Consider the following 14,484-nt stretch of genomic DNA (forward strand, 5'->3'; position numbering starts at 1 on the left):
CGGCTCGGGAGCCGCATGTGGCTCTTTCATCCCTCCGCTGCGGCTCCCTGTCGCTAGTCGGCTCCACAATTGATAGGGCTTTCAGTTAGTTCAGGTAGAGGAAAAAGGATGCCACTCTAGGAGGAGACTCTATGGTGGGGGAACTGGACTTCCGGTCGGCTCCAGAATTGAATGGGGCGCTTCTGGTTAGGACCTTTGTGGCTCTTTGAGTGTTTAAGGTTGCCGACCCCTGGATTAAGCTAAAAGTCAGCTCCAAAAACCAAGACAGATGCGTTGTGATTCTTCCAGGTTTTCTTTATTATTCTTCACCCTTAGACAGAATCTTGCCGAAGTGAATGTTAGTTTAATTGGGAACCATTGAGGAGGAACTGTCTTCATCCTCTTGCTCTCACACAAACTCTCTGAACTCTGAGTTTTCTCTTGCTTCTCTGGAATGCAGCCCCTCCCTCCTGAGAGTCTGTGCTACAGGTGGTCCTCAATTCTTGTTTAGTGATCATTCAAAGTTATAACAGCACTGAAAAAAAGTGACTTATGACCGTTTTTCACACTTACGACCGTTACAGCATCCCCATGGTCACGTGATCAAAATTCGGAGACTTGGCAACTGACACATATTTATGATGGTTGCAGTGTCCTGGGGGATCATGTGATCCCCTTTTTGCGACCAAAGTCAATGGGGAAACCAGATTCACTTAACAACAGTGCTACTAATTTAAAGAATTGCAGTGATTCACTTAACAAATGTGGCAAGAAAAGTCGTAAAATGGGACAAAACGCACTTAGCAAATTTCTCACTTAGCAACTTTGGTGACCTTCTGACAAGCAAAGTCAATGGGGAAGCCAGATTCACTTAACAACCATGTTATTAATTTAACAACCACGGTGATTCACTTAGCAACTGCGGCAAAAAAAGTCGTAAACCGGGGCAGAACCCAGTAACTTGTTCAGTTACTAACTGATCAACCGCAGTGATTCGCTGTGACAAGCAAGGTAGAGCTGCTGATCCAGTTCTACAGAGGAATTATTGAGTCTGTCATCTGCACCTCCATAACTGTCTAGTTTGGTTCTGCAACCCAACAAGACAGACAGGATAAGTAGAACTGCAGAAAAAACAATGGCTACCAACCTGCCTTCCATGGAGGACCTGTATACTGCACAAGTCAAAAAGAAGGCTGTGAAAATATTTACAGACCCCTCACATCCTGAACATAAATTGTTTCAACTCCTACCCTCAAAACGACGCTAAAGAGCACTGCACACCAGAACAACTAGACACAAGGACAGTTTTTTCCCGAATGCCATCACTCTGCTTAACAAATAATTCCCACAACACTGTCAAATAATTTACTAAGATTGTATTACTATTCTTCTTCTCTTCCTTCCTAGTAACTATCTCTTCCCACTTATAACTATAACCATGTTGCTTGTATCTTTCAATGTATATTGTTTTTACTTGTTTCCTAGTACGATTTGATAGCTTATTAGTAACCTTGACTATCACTAAGTGTTGTATCTTTATATTCTTGATGAACGTATTTTATTCTCCTTATGTACACTGAGAGCATACACACCAAAGACAAATTCCTTGTGCATCCAATCACACTTGACCAATAAAGAATTCTATTCTATTCTAAAGTGGTACAAAGCTCACTTAACCGCTGTCTTGCTTAGCAACAGATACATCGGGCTCCATTGCAGTCGTAAGTCGAAACCTACCATTCCATCGCGATTCGTTTTTGGGAACTAGGGTTTCGGAGTGTGTCTACAAACTCTGCATTTTCGGATTAGTTATGAAAATGCCATTTGACTTTCCGTGTTTAAAGAGAAAGAAAAAGAAAGAAAAGAAAAGAAAAGAAAAGAAAAGAAAAGAAAAGAAAAGAAAAGAAAAGAAAAAAAAGAAAAAAAAGAAAAGAAACAAAAAGAAAGGAAAGGAAAGGAAAGGAAAGGAAAGGAAAGGAAAGGAAAGGAAAGGAAAGGAAGGAGGAAGAAAAGAAAGAAAGAAAGAAAGAAAGAAAGAAAGAAAGAAAGAAAGAAAGAAAGAAAGAGGAAGAAAGGAAGGAAGGAAGGAAGGAAGGAAGGAAGGAAGGAAGGAAGAAAAGAAGGAAGGAAGGAAAAGAAAGAAATAAAGAAAGAAAAGAAAGAAAGAAAGGAAGGAAGGAAGGAAGGAAGAAAGAAAGAAAGAAAGAAAGAAAGAAAGAAAGAAAGAAAGAAAGAAAGAAAGAAAGAAAGAAAGAAAGAAAGAAAGGAAAAGGAAGAAAGAAAGAAAGAAAGAAAGGAAGGAAGGAAGGAAGGAAGGAAGGAAGGAGAGGAATAAATAAATAATAAAGAGTTAAACGAGGGGAAGCATATGGATAAAGCCAATTTCATAAGCATCTGTCGTCTTCTCCCATCTGCTCCCTTTGGCTTGGCTCTCGTCCTCTCCTGCCAAAATGGGGAGGTTTTCAAAGAAGTTCACGATGATCAGAGTTCATTCTGCTATTCTATTGGCCGTGGTTGAACTGGAGAAGGCGAAGCTCGTTTCTCTCTGATGCAGAACGGCTTTTTGAGAACTTGGAAGCCATCAGCCTCCCAAGCTCCAAAAAATAAATAATAATAAAAAAAAGCTGGGGTTTGCTGCTCCAAGCCATCCTGTTTTGTTTATCTCTAAATCTGTTGCAAATAAACATTTTAATGTGTCAGGCCCCAGCTTTCTGGAAATGCAAGGCAGTGGCTCATCGTATGGAGGATGAGAAAATGGAAAAGCCTAGGCAAAAACCAACAAATTGAAAGAAAGAAAGAAAACGTTTGAAAGAACTATGTACCTTTATTTTTTATTTATTTATTTATTTATCTATTTATCAAATTTATTCGCCATCCGTCTTAACTCTGGGCTGCTTACAAATTATCTTTTCGTCCCTTGCTAGCAGGGATGATTAAATTAACCACAAACCCCCTTTTGCGGTTTGCTTTAAATGTTGCCCACAAGCTGAGAAGGATGGCTTGTTTGAATAATAGAATAACAAGAGTTGGAAGGAGCCTTGTAGGTCATCTAGCCCAACCCCCTAGCCAAGCAGGAGACCCTACACCATTTCTGACAGATGGCAGTCCAGTCTCTTCTTGAAAGCTTCCAGTGAGGAAGCTCCCACAACTTCTGATGGCAACTTCTGTTCCATTGGTTGATTGAGCTGTTCCATTGCTTGATTGAGTTGTTCATTGGTTGATTGAGCTGTTCCATTGATTGATTGAGCTGTTCCATTGGTTGATTGAGTTGTTCATTGGTTGATTGAGCTGTTCCATTGATTGATTGAGCTGTTCCATTGGTTGATTGTGTTGTTCATTAGTTGATTGAGCTGTTCCATTGGTTGATTGAGTTGTTCATTGATTGATTGAGTTGTTCCATTGGTTGATTGAGCTGTTCCATTAGTTGATTGAGCTGTTCCATTGGTTGATTGAGCTGTTCAATGGTTGATTGAGCTGTTCCATTGGTTGATTGAGCTGTTCCATTGGTTGATTGAGCTGTTCCATTAGTTGATTGAGTTGTTCCATTGGTTGATTGAGTTGTTCATTGGTTGATTGAGTTGTTCATTGGTTGATTGAGCTGTTCCATTGGTTGATTGAATGGTTGATTTTCAACCATTCGTTTAGTGACCATTCAAAGTTTCAACGATACTGAAAAAAGTGACTTATGACTATTTTTCACACGACCATTGCATTGTGGGTTTCAAATTTTTTTACTACCGGTTCTGTGGGTGTGGCTTGGTGGGTGTGGCTTGGTGGGCGTGGCAGGAGGAGGATACTGTAAAATTTCCATTCCCTCCCCACTCCAGGGGAAGGTTACTGCAAAATCCCCATTTCCTCCCAATCAGCTGGGACTCGGGAGGCAGAGAATAGATAGGGCGGGGCCAGTCAGAGGTGGTATTTACCGGTTCTCCGAACTACTCAAAATTTCTGCTACCGGTTCTCCAGAACCGGTCAGAACCTGCTGAAACCCACCTCTGCATTGCAGACTCCCTGTGGTCACATGATCAAAATTCAGACGATTGGCAACTGACTCCTATTTATGATGGTCGTAGCATCCCGGGGGTCATGTGATCCCCTTTTGCGACCTTCTAGCAAGCAAAGTCAACGGGGAAGCCAGATTCGCTTTATAATCGTGTTAGTAACTTAACAACTGCAGTGGATTCACTTAGCGATTGTGGCAAGGAAGGTTGTGAGAGGGAGCAAAACTCACTCAACAACTGTCTCACTTAGCAACAAAAAATTTTGGGGCTCAATTGTGGTCGTACGTCGAGGACTGCCTGTGATCTGCTGGAGAAATCTCGTAAAAGCAGCGGTTTCTACTCGTCGTAGATTAAGAGTATAAATGGATTGTATTTATGAACCTTTGGGGATTTGATTCTCAAGAACTGTTATGCTTGGCTTTTACATTTTTTGGTAGATTTTCCAGGATTTTGCTCATATGTTTGCAGGAGAAATATTGTTTCTGTGACTAACCGGCAATCATGCATGAAGAGTAGAATAATCTTTGATTCAAGTGACTCGAGGCAAGGGGGCAGGAGAAGATCTTGGCTTGGCTACAGGTTTGGGCTTTGCCAGCAGAGATGGAGCCCAGATGATGTTCATTCCTGACCCTGGTTATGGACATAGATGGGCTTTAGGGTTCCTCACTTTCAAAGAACTAAATCAGACCCCCTTTGGTCTAAATATTTTGAACTCTCTGGTTCTCCTGTTTTACTTCTTGCAAGATGGCTTGGGCACTAACTGGTCAATCAGTCAATGGCTGTAATCTGGTGGTGAAGAAGGAAAGAAGAGGAGGAGGAGGAGGAGGAAGAAGAAGGAAGAAGGAAGAAGAAGAAGAAGAAGAAGAAGAAGAAGAAGAAGAAGAAGAAGAAGAAGAAGAAGAAGGGGAGGAAGAAGGGGAGGAAGAGGGGAGGAGTGGGGGAAGGGGAAGGAGAGGAGGGGAAGGAGAGGAGGAAAGAAGAAAGTAGGAAGGATAGAAGAAGGAAGGGATAGAAGAAGGAAGGGAAGGGAAGAAGGAGAGGAAAGATTGTTGTAAAATAAGGGAGAGGGAATGGTAGAAAAGTAACCCCGAATATACTCTATTTTTTTTTAGGATGAAGAATGAACTAATACGAAAGTCAAAAGATAACATGTATGATTAACAATGGATAAAAGACTGTACATTTAAGTATGTTTATGAGAAATAAAAATAAAAAACTTTTTAAGAAGTAGAAGTAGAAGTAGAAGTAGAAGTAGAAGTAGAAGTAGAAGTAGAAGTAGAAGTAGAAGTGGTCCATTCAGTCATGTCCAACTCTATGGGCCAGATGTCTCCATATCGTCCAATCTTGGACTACTACTTTGAGTTTTTCTAAGCTCTGGCTGGGGTCAGCTTTGATGGTGTCCAGCCACCGCGTTCTTTGGTGACCTGGTTTCCTTTTACTGCTAAAGTGAAATGATAAGAGTGTTGCAAAATATCAATAAAACCATCCTCAAATCCTGTCACTCATGAGATTTTGCTGCAGCCACTCGAAATCTCAGCTCATTTAGGATTCTCATGATAGATATGTATGGGCGTCTATAGAGATTCTCAGTCATCCAGGTCATGGTTGTCCCAAAGGTGCTTTTTCAAGAAGCAACTGGACTTTCTGGTTTTTCTTTGAAGACATGTTTCGCTTCTCATCCAAGAAGCTTCCAAGATGTTTCGCTTCTCATCGAAGAAACCCACCATCCAGTCAGAGCTGAAGAAGCTTCTTGGATGAGAAGCAAAATGTCTTCAAAGAAAAAACAAGAAAGTCCAGTTGCCTCTTGAAAAAAGCACCTTCGGGACACGTATATGGACCGTTTCATGTTTGTAGATACTGGATTGCAAACTCTTACTCTGTGAAGCACAATGCATATTGTGGATGGAAAGCAAACCTCTGAATCTTTTTCAATCACAACTCTTATCTCATGTTCTTTTGAAGCAAGTGTGTCCATGGGTTGTGTGTTTTTGGTGGAGAATGGTCTTTCAAGAAAGGTTCAGATGAAGGGTGGAGATATATCACAATCAGATAGTAATCTTGGTTAAAAATAAGGACTGTAACCTCAATAATCATGGTGGGGAGGATGGGGACAGAAATCTGACAAGGATGCAGGGGGATGAAGCAATGGGCATTAGTATAGTAAGTGGGAGGGGCAGATATGATGGCTGCAGGGGGCCATATTATGTTTCGGGAGTGCGCACTCGATGTTTACGAGTGATTGCCCACTCCGACCCCCAAAGCACTGCTCGTTTCCCGGGTTGTTCAGAGTCTCAGACCCTGGGTCTACGGCTGATGTTATGTAATGCCAGGTCAGTGGTAAATAAAGCCCCCCTCATTCATGATCTTATTTCAGAGGGGGGTGCTGACCTGGCAGGGATTACGGAGACCTGGTTAGGCCAGGAGGGAGGAGTTCCCCTTGTGGAAATGTGCCCGCCAGGTTTCCGTGCATTCCATCAGCCAAGGGCTCAGGGAAGGGGTGGGGGAGTGGCAGCAATCTTTAGAGAAAGTCTTTGCCCGAGGGAGGCCACTGTTCCTCAGATAGCCGGATGTGAGTCCCTCCTTGTGAAGTGGGGTCAGGGGATTCAGATGGGCCTACTGATTGCGTACCTGGCTCCCTGCCACGTAACAGCGGTCCTGCCTGAGCTGCTCGACATTATAGCCGGGGTGGCGGTGGAAACCCCCAGACTTATTGTTATGGGGGATTTTAACCTGCCATCTGCTGGTGAGATGTCGGAGACGGCTCGGGAGTTCATGGCTTCCATGACGGCCATGGGCCTGACCCAGGTAGTTCAAGGCCCCACCCACTTGGGGAATCACACTCTGGACTTGATTTTTATCTCTGATCAGTGGCTGAATGATCTAAGAATAGGGGATATAGACATCAAGCCCTTGTCATGGTCTGATCATTCTCTCCTTCACATGGACTTTCAAGTCACTTCCACCCACCGCAGGGAGACGGAACCAACCAAATGGTTCCGTCCCAGGCGCCTGATGGACCCCGAAAGGTTCCTGATGGAGCTTGGGCCATTTCCCGAGACTCTGGCTCACGACTCGACTGAGGACCTGGTGGTCGCCTGGGACAGGGTGGCTACTGGGGCCTTGGACCGCGTCGTGCCTTTGTGGCCTCTGACCCGATGCCGATCTCGTCTAGCTCCTTGGTTTTCCGAGGAGCTGAGAGAGATGAAGCGTCGGAAAAGACGCCTGGAGAGTGATTGGAGGACAAGCCGATCTGAATCTGACCGAACACAGGTGAGATCTTATATTAAGATCTACCTAGTGGCGATAAGAGCGGCGAAGTCTAGCTACTTCTCCGCTCTTATTGCATCTGCAGAGAACCGCCCAGCTGCGCTGTTTAGGGTGACCCGCTCCCTACTTCAGGTGGGGGTACGGGAAGATCCCTTAAAGGGTCGAGCTGAGGATTTTGTACAATTCCTGCATGATAAAGTCGCTCAGATTCGGGAAGGCCTGGACTCCGATTGGGTAGATCCAGGGGGGGAGACGGGGGCAGGTCTTGAGAGCGTTATCTGGGAAGAGTTTGACTCTGTGGCTTCTGAGGACGTGGACATGATTCTGGGCAAGCTTAACGCTGCCACATGTTTATTGGACCCGTGTCCCTCCTGGTTGGTACTGGCCTCCCGGGAGGTTACACGAGGCTGGCTCCAGGGGATTATAAATGCTTCCCTGAGTGAGGGTGTCTTTCCCGCCACCTTGAAAGAGGCGGTTGTGAAGCCCCTCCTCAAGAAGCCTTCCCTGGACCCGGCTATATTATCAAATTATCGTCCAGTCTCCAATCTTCGCTTTGTTGCGAAGGTTGTTGAGAATGTGGTGGCGCGACAACTACCCCGATACCTGGATGAAGTTGTCTATCTGGATCCGTTCCAGTCGGGCTTCAGGTCACGATACAGCACAGAAACGGCATTGGTCGCATTGGTGGATGATCTCTGGAGGGCTCGGGACAGAGGTTGCTCCTCTATCCTGGTCCTATTAGATCTCTCAGCGGCTTTTGATACCATCGACCATGGTATCTTACTGCACCGGCTGGAGGGGTTAGGAATAGGGGGCACTGTTCTTCGGTGGTTCTCCTCCTTCCTCTCTGACCGTTCGCAGTTTGTGTTGGCAGGGGGGCAGAGGTCGACCTCGAGGCACCTTATTTGTGGGGTGCCGCAAGGGTCAGTCCTCTCACCCCTTCTGTTCAACATTTATGTAAAACCGCTAGGTGAGATCATCCGTGGTTTTGGGGTGAGTGTTCATCAGTATGCTGATGACACACAGCTATACATCTCCACCCCAGACCACCCCAATGATGCCCTTGCTGTGATGTCCCGTTGCCTGGAGGCCGTGCGGATCTGGATGGGGAGAAACAAGCTCAGACTCAACCCCTCCAAGACCGAGTGGCTGTGGCTTCCGGCGTCCCGGTATAGTCAGCTGGTACCATCACTGACAATAGGGGATGAGATCTTGCTCCCCACAGAGAGGGCCCGCAACTTGGGTGTCTTCCTGGATTCACGGTTATCTTTAGAAGATCATTTGACGGCCGTGGCCAGGGGTGCCTTTTATCAGGTTCGCCTGATCCACCAGTTGCGTCCCTTTCTGGATCGGGACGCCTTGCGCGCGGTCACTCATGCCCTAGTTACCTCCCGTATGGACTACTGTAATGCTCTCTACATGGGGCTCCCCTTGAAAAGCACCCGGAGGCTCCAACTGGTCCAGAACGTAGCCGCGCGGGTGATTATGGGCGCAGCTCATTACGCCCATGTAACACCTCTCCTACGCGAGCTGCACTGGCTCCCGGTGGTCTTCCGGGTGCGATTCAAGGTGTTAGTTATCACCTTTAAAGCGCTCCATGGCTTAGGACCTGGGTACCTACGAGACCGTCTTTTGCCACCAATAGCCTCCCACCGACCAGTTCGTTCTCACAGGGAGGGACTACTCAGGGTACCGTCAGTCAAATTATGTCGACTGGCGACTCCCAGGGGGAGGGCCTTCTCTGTGGGGGCTCCAACCCTTTGGAATGAACTGCCCCCGGAGATACGGAATATCCCTGATCTCCGTGCTTTCCGCCGTGCCCTCAAGACCCTGATGTTCCAACAGGCAGGGCTAAACATACAAACATGCAAATGATTTTTTAAATGTTATCTAATTCTGGGTTTTATTTAATTGACCAAACTAAGTAACAATTTTAATTAGCAATTTTATGATGTTTATGTGTCTATATTTTTCTTGACTGTACACCGCCTTGAGTCCTACGGGAGAAAGGCGGTATAGAAATATAATAAATAAATAAATAAATAAATAAATCCAAGGGACACACTGGCTCAGTGGCTAAGATGCTGAGCTTGTCGATTGAAAGGTCGGCAGTTCAGCAGTTCGAATCCCTAGTGCCGCGTAATGGGGTGAGCTCCCGTTCCTTGTCCCAGCTTCTGTCAACCTAGCAGTTCGAAAGCAGGTAAAAAATGCAAGTAGAAAAATAGGGACCACCTTTGGTGGGAAGGTAACAGCGTTCTGTGCACCTTTGGCATTGAGTCATGCTGGCCACATGACCACAGAGACGTCTTCGGACAGCGCTGGCTCTTCGGCTTTGAAACAGAGATGAGCACCGCCCCCTAGAGCAGGGAACAACTAGCACATATGTGCAAGGGGAACCTTTACCTTTACCTTTAACCTCAATCCTGGAAGCCTTGGAATACCCTCCGATCACCAGTTCCCCCCGACATAAGATGGTTTTGTCTCCTGCCAATGTCAGAAGAAACCGACTCGTGCAAATCAAGCAGCTACATTGGCGGAACGACGATAACTTGTGTTGAATTTGGATTTTATAAAAGTTCACCCTTTTCGGTTCTTCTTTCTGTTTTGTTGGAGAGTTTCATAAGGGTTGTTTTTTTGGTTTTTTTTTTTTAATGGAATGGTTCTAGTTAGTCCAGTGAACTGTAGCGGCAGCATCTGCTTTTCAAGACGCCATTATAGTTTAGAGAAAGCAAATGATAGCAGGGTGATAAGCAGATGCTACCCAGAAAGAACTGTAGCTAAACGAGAAATGAATGCGAGCTTTAAACAAGTGTTAGTTCTATAGAATGTCCTCATTCTGCTTTCTCCAGGGGAGATAAGCCAATTTGGAACTAATGTAGCGTAGCTGTGGCAAGCAGTGAGGCTCTGAATCAGGGATCACTAGATGGTAGATCATGTGTAGATCCCTCTTCCTCTTCCTTCCCTTTTCCATTTCCTCCAATCCCCAAACCCCTCTTGCCTCTAGCACTGATGATATTGACTAGTTGGGTGATGAAACATCTACATGTAAACAACCAAGTTCTGAGAGCACCAAGGATCCTTTTACCTTTATTCTTATATGCCTGTACAGTTGGTGTAGCAACATGTCCTAATCTTTCTTTTTCCCCTACTTATAGGATGGCTATTTTTCCCACCGGCCAAAGGAGAAGACACGAACAGACAGCAACAATGAGAACTCTGTCCCCAAGGACTTTGAAAACATTGACAATAGCAATTTTGCTCCCCGGTCCCAGAAGCAGAAGCATCACCCAGAACTGGTGAAAAAACCCATCAGTGCACAGAAGGAACGCCTACGGAGAAAGCTAGAACAGGAAGAGAAAGCCAAGGAGAACTCCGTCCTTGGGAAAAATTTCAGTGAGCGGCTGCCGTTGGACAATTCTGCCCCTAAACCCAACAACAATGGCAACTCTTTGAAGGACACCCCAAGGTCCCTCGGACAGCCTCATATGAAACGGAATGGGAATGGCTCTCCTGAGCTTGGATACGATCAACTGCCAAAATGTGACATTTCAGGCAAGGAAGCCCTCTCGGCTTTATCCAGGGCCAAATCCAAGCAGTGTCGTCAAGAAATTGCCAAGACGTACTGTCAACACAAGCAAGGGAAGCTCATGCCCGAGCAGGTGACTCGTTTCTGCCCGCTGGAAGGTAAGCTGGAGGAGAAAAGGGAGAAGGGTCTCTAACAGCATGTCTATAAAGAGCCATGGTGGCGCAGTGCTTAGAATGCAGTATTGCAGGCTAACTCTGCCGACTGCCAGCAGTTAGATTCTCACCGGCTCAAGGTTGACTCAGTCTTCCATACTGGGCTCATATGGCCGGAGGTGGCACAGTGGTCAGAATGCAGCATTGCAGACTAACTCTGCCGACTGCCAGCAGTTCGATTCTCACCGGCTCAAGGTTGACTCAGCCTTCCATACTGTGCTCACATGGCCGGAGGTGGCACAGTGGTCAGAATGCAGCATTGCAGACTAACTCTGCCGACTGCCAGTAGTTCGATCCTGACTGGCACAAGGTTGACTCAGCCTTCCATCCTTCTGAGGTCGGTAAAATGAGGACCCAGATTGTTGGGGGCAAGAGACTGACTCTGTAAACCACTTAGAGAGGGATAGCAGGATATAAGTCTTAAGTGCCATTGCTATTTCTACCTTAGGTTTGTGCCTTGAACAAAAATCATTGCAGTTAGAGTTGCTTAGAGGAGTTACTACATCCTGACATTGTTATGCTTGTTGAAGGAGGAAGAAGGGTGGCGATCAAATCCAATTCTGGTCTCCACGATACAAAAAAGATGCCAAGGTCCCAGAAAGAATGTAAAGAAGAGTAATTAAGATGATAAAGGGACTGGAGGCTAAACCGTATGCTACTGGTTCGCACCAGTTCAGGCGAACCGGTAGTGATAAAAGCTACCTGTTTGGGCAAACCGGTATTTCTGACGATCAGCTGTGCCACGCAATTTATATTAGCTAGAAAGCAGGAAATGCTGCTTTCTAGCAAATCTAAATCACGTGGCACAGCTGTTCCTCCCCCTCGCTGTTCTACTTACCTTCTTAACCCTCCTTTTTCCATGTGAAACGTGCGTTTGGCGTGCACCGTGCATGCACAGGCAATGAACTGGTGGCAATCCACAGAGGATTTCACCACTGCCAAAGAGCTTATAGTGGACTATAGAAGGAATAGATCAGACATCCAGCCCTTGGTTATCAATTGAGACCAAGTGGACAAGTGGCTAGTTTTAAGTTTCTGGGTGTTATCCTAAAATAGGACCTGACCTGGGGCATTCACATTGCAGCACTGGTCAAAAGGGCCCAGCAGAGATTATACTACCTGAGACTTCTCAAGAAAATGGATGAAAAATTGCTGGTGACCTTCTACCGCTGCACCATAGAGAGCAGGGGTGAAATGCTCCCAGTTCGGACCAGATCGCCTGATCCGGTAGCAATGGCAGCGGGTGGTTCGGAGAACCGGTAGCAAAAATCCCTGCATGCCCCTCCCCTCATGCCCAGCTGAGTCACGCGATCATCAGAGGCTTTTTTTTTTACTTTTAAAAACATTTTTTTCTACAACCTCTTTGGCCGAAAAATGCTTTTAAAAGTTAAAAAAAAAGCCTCTGATGATCGCGTGGCTCAGCTGGGATCGTCAGAGGCTTTTAAAAGCATTTTTTCTACAACCTCTTCGGTTGTTGTGCTTTTAAAAGTTTTTTTTTTAAAGTTGGCCACGCCCACCCTATCACATTACCCCCTTCCCACCAAGCCATGCCCACAGAACTGGTAGTAACAAATTTTACACTTCACCACTGATAGAGAGTATTTTAACTTACTGCGTCTGTGTATGGTTTGCCAATTGCACAGTGGCAGGTAGGACAGCGCTCCAGAGGGTCAACGTCATTGCCCAGAGGATCATGGGTTGCCCTCTCCCCTCCTTGGAAGAGCTTTATGGCTCCCGCTGCCTTAAGAAAGTTCAAAACATTCTTAAAGATCCATCTCATCCTGGGCACCTCCTTTTTTTTTTTTTTTTTTTTTGAACTGTTACCCTCTGGCAGCCGGTACAGGACAATCAAAACAAGGACAAATAGGCTGAAAAACAGCTTCTATCCCAGAGCAGTAACTATATTGGATTCTACTGTTTAGTGCAATATTAATGCAATATCAGGGGTTTTCAATTCAATTGTGTAGAATATAAAGGAGGTGTGCTTGTGTTTTATTTTTTATGTATAATGTACATTGAAGATGGCATTTAATTTCGTTGTACGAGGTGCGCTGACAATAAAGTAAACTAAACTAAACTAGAAAGGAAGTAATGGCAAACCACTTTGTCTAGTTTAATGAAAGGAAGGACCAGGGGAGACATGATAGCAGTCTTCCAATATCTCAGGGGCTGCCACAAAGAAGAGGGAGTCAAGCTATTCTCTAAAGCACTTGAGGGCAGGACAAGAAGCAATGGGTGGAAACTCATCAAGGAGAGAAGCAACTTAGAACTAAGGAGAAATTTCCTAACAGAACAATTCATCAGTGGAACAACTTGCCTCCAGAAGTTGTAAATGCTCCAACACTGGAAGTTTTTAAGAAGATGTTGGATAACCATTTGTCTGAAGTGGTGTAGGGTTTCCTGCCTAGGCAGGGGGTTGGACTAGAAGACCTCCAAGGTCCCTTCCAACTCTGTTATTCTATCTACTTTCAAATCTTGTCAAACAAACTGCAGGGAGCTGTCCAGGCAGCCTCAAGACTGACTCGAAGGGACCAAAAAAAATAAAAAGAAGAACTTGAGGGACTTTGAATTGACAGGGATTAAAACTTTCCCATTTAATTCCATGTTAGGACCTCGGCTAATCTTGACTTTGAAGAATCAGGGTCTTTCAAGTAGACTCAAGGTACGCCAGAATCTGTCTTCCTATTTGCCAATGATTTTCTGCAGCTCTAAAGTTCCATCTCACCAAACCTCCATTCCTAAATTTCTCATCGCTTACGAACGGTAGAAGAAAGAAAAAATCAAAGTAGAATTGGAGACCTTCATTTTTATTTTTTTTAAAATCATTTTCTGCCTTGTTCCCGTTACTGTTGCTTTTCCTTTCCCTTGGCGTATTTAAACGGCTGGGGCAATTTTCATTTAGTCCCGTCTCTTGGGATAATGGATAGCGTAGAGGAAAAAAACCAACTGGGGTGTAATATTTAGTATTTATTCCTGGTCTCATGCTGGTAGCAAATTAGTTTGCCAGACTTCATCATATGTCCTCAGCAGGCACATATGTAATTAAAAGGAATGTGCGCGGAGTTCACAGTAGCACAAAGCTTTTCCAGCTGTAAAAAGTCCATATGTTCCTTTGGGAACGCAGACCAGGGCAATGTAATTATGGCAAGGCTAAATACGTGTAGGGTTTTTTTTTTTTTTAAATGATTTTCTAATCTGAAGCAAAGTTAACTCTTTTCGTACTGAGCGTTAAAAGAAGAAAAAAGGATGAAAGCTTCCCATTCTATTTATTTATTGTTTATTTATTTATTGGTTCGATTTATATGCCACCCTTCTCCGGAGACTCAGGGCAGCTTACAATGCGTTAAGCAATAGCCTTCATACTTTTGTATATACCTGCTTAGTAGGGCTTTCGGCCCCCGTAAGCGATGTTCTTTTTTTATACAAAATCAGCTTATTGCCCCCACAATCCAGGTCCTCATTTTACCTACCTCGGAAGGATGGAAGGCTGAGTCAACCT

At 45.0% G+C, this 14,484-nt stretch overlaps 1 protein-coding gene across 1 annotated transcript in view; it reads left to right on the forward strand.

The window, feature by feature from the left end:
* The window catches only part of XYLT1 (xylosyltransferase 1), a 168,227-nt gene that overhangs the window by 79,198 nt on the left and 74,545 nt on the right, over positions 1-14,484 (forward strand). The window contains 1 exon segment of the mRNA XM_070955338.1: positions 10,403-10,931. Coding sequence (XP_070811439.1) covers positions 10,403-10,931 — 529 coding nt within the window.

Source organism: Pituophis catenifer, unplaced genomic scaffold, assembly GCF_029215685.1.
Source record: "Pituophis catenifer annectens isolate HBS135680 unplaced genomic scaffold, rPitCat1.0.hap2 SCAF_16, whole genome shotgun sequence".
NCBI lineage: Eukaryota > Metazoa > Chordata > Lepidosauria > Squamata > Colubridae > Pituophis > Pituophis catenifer.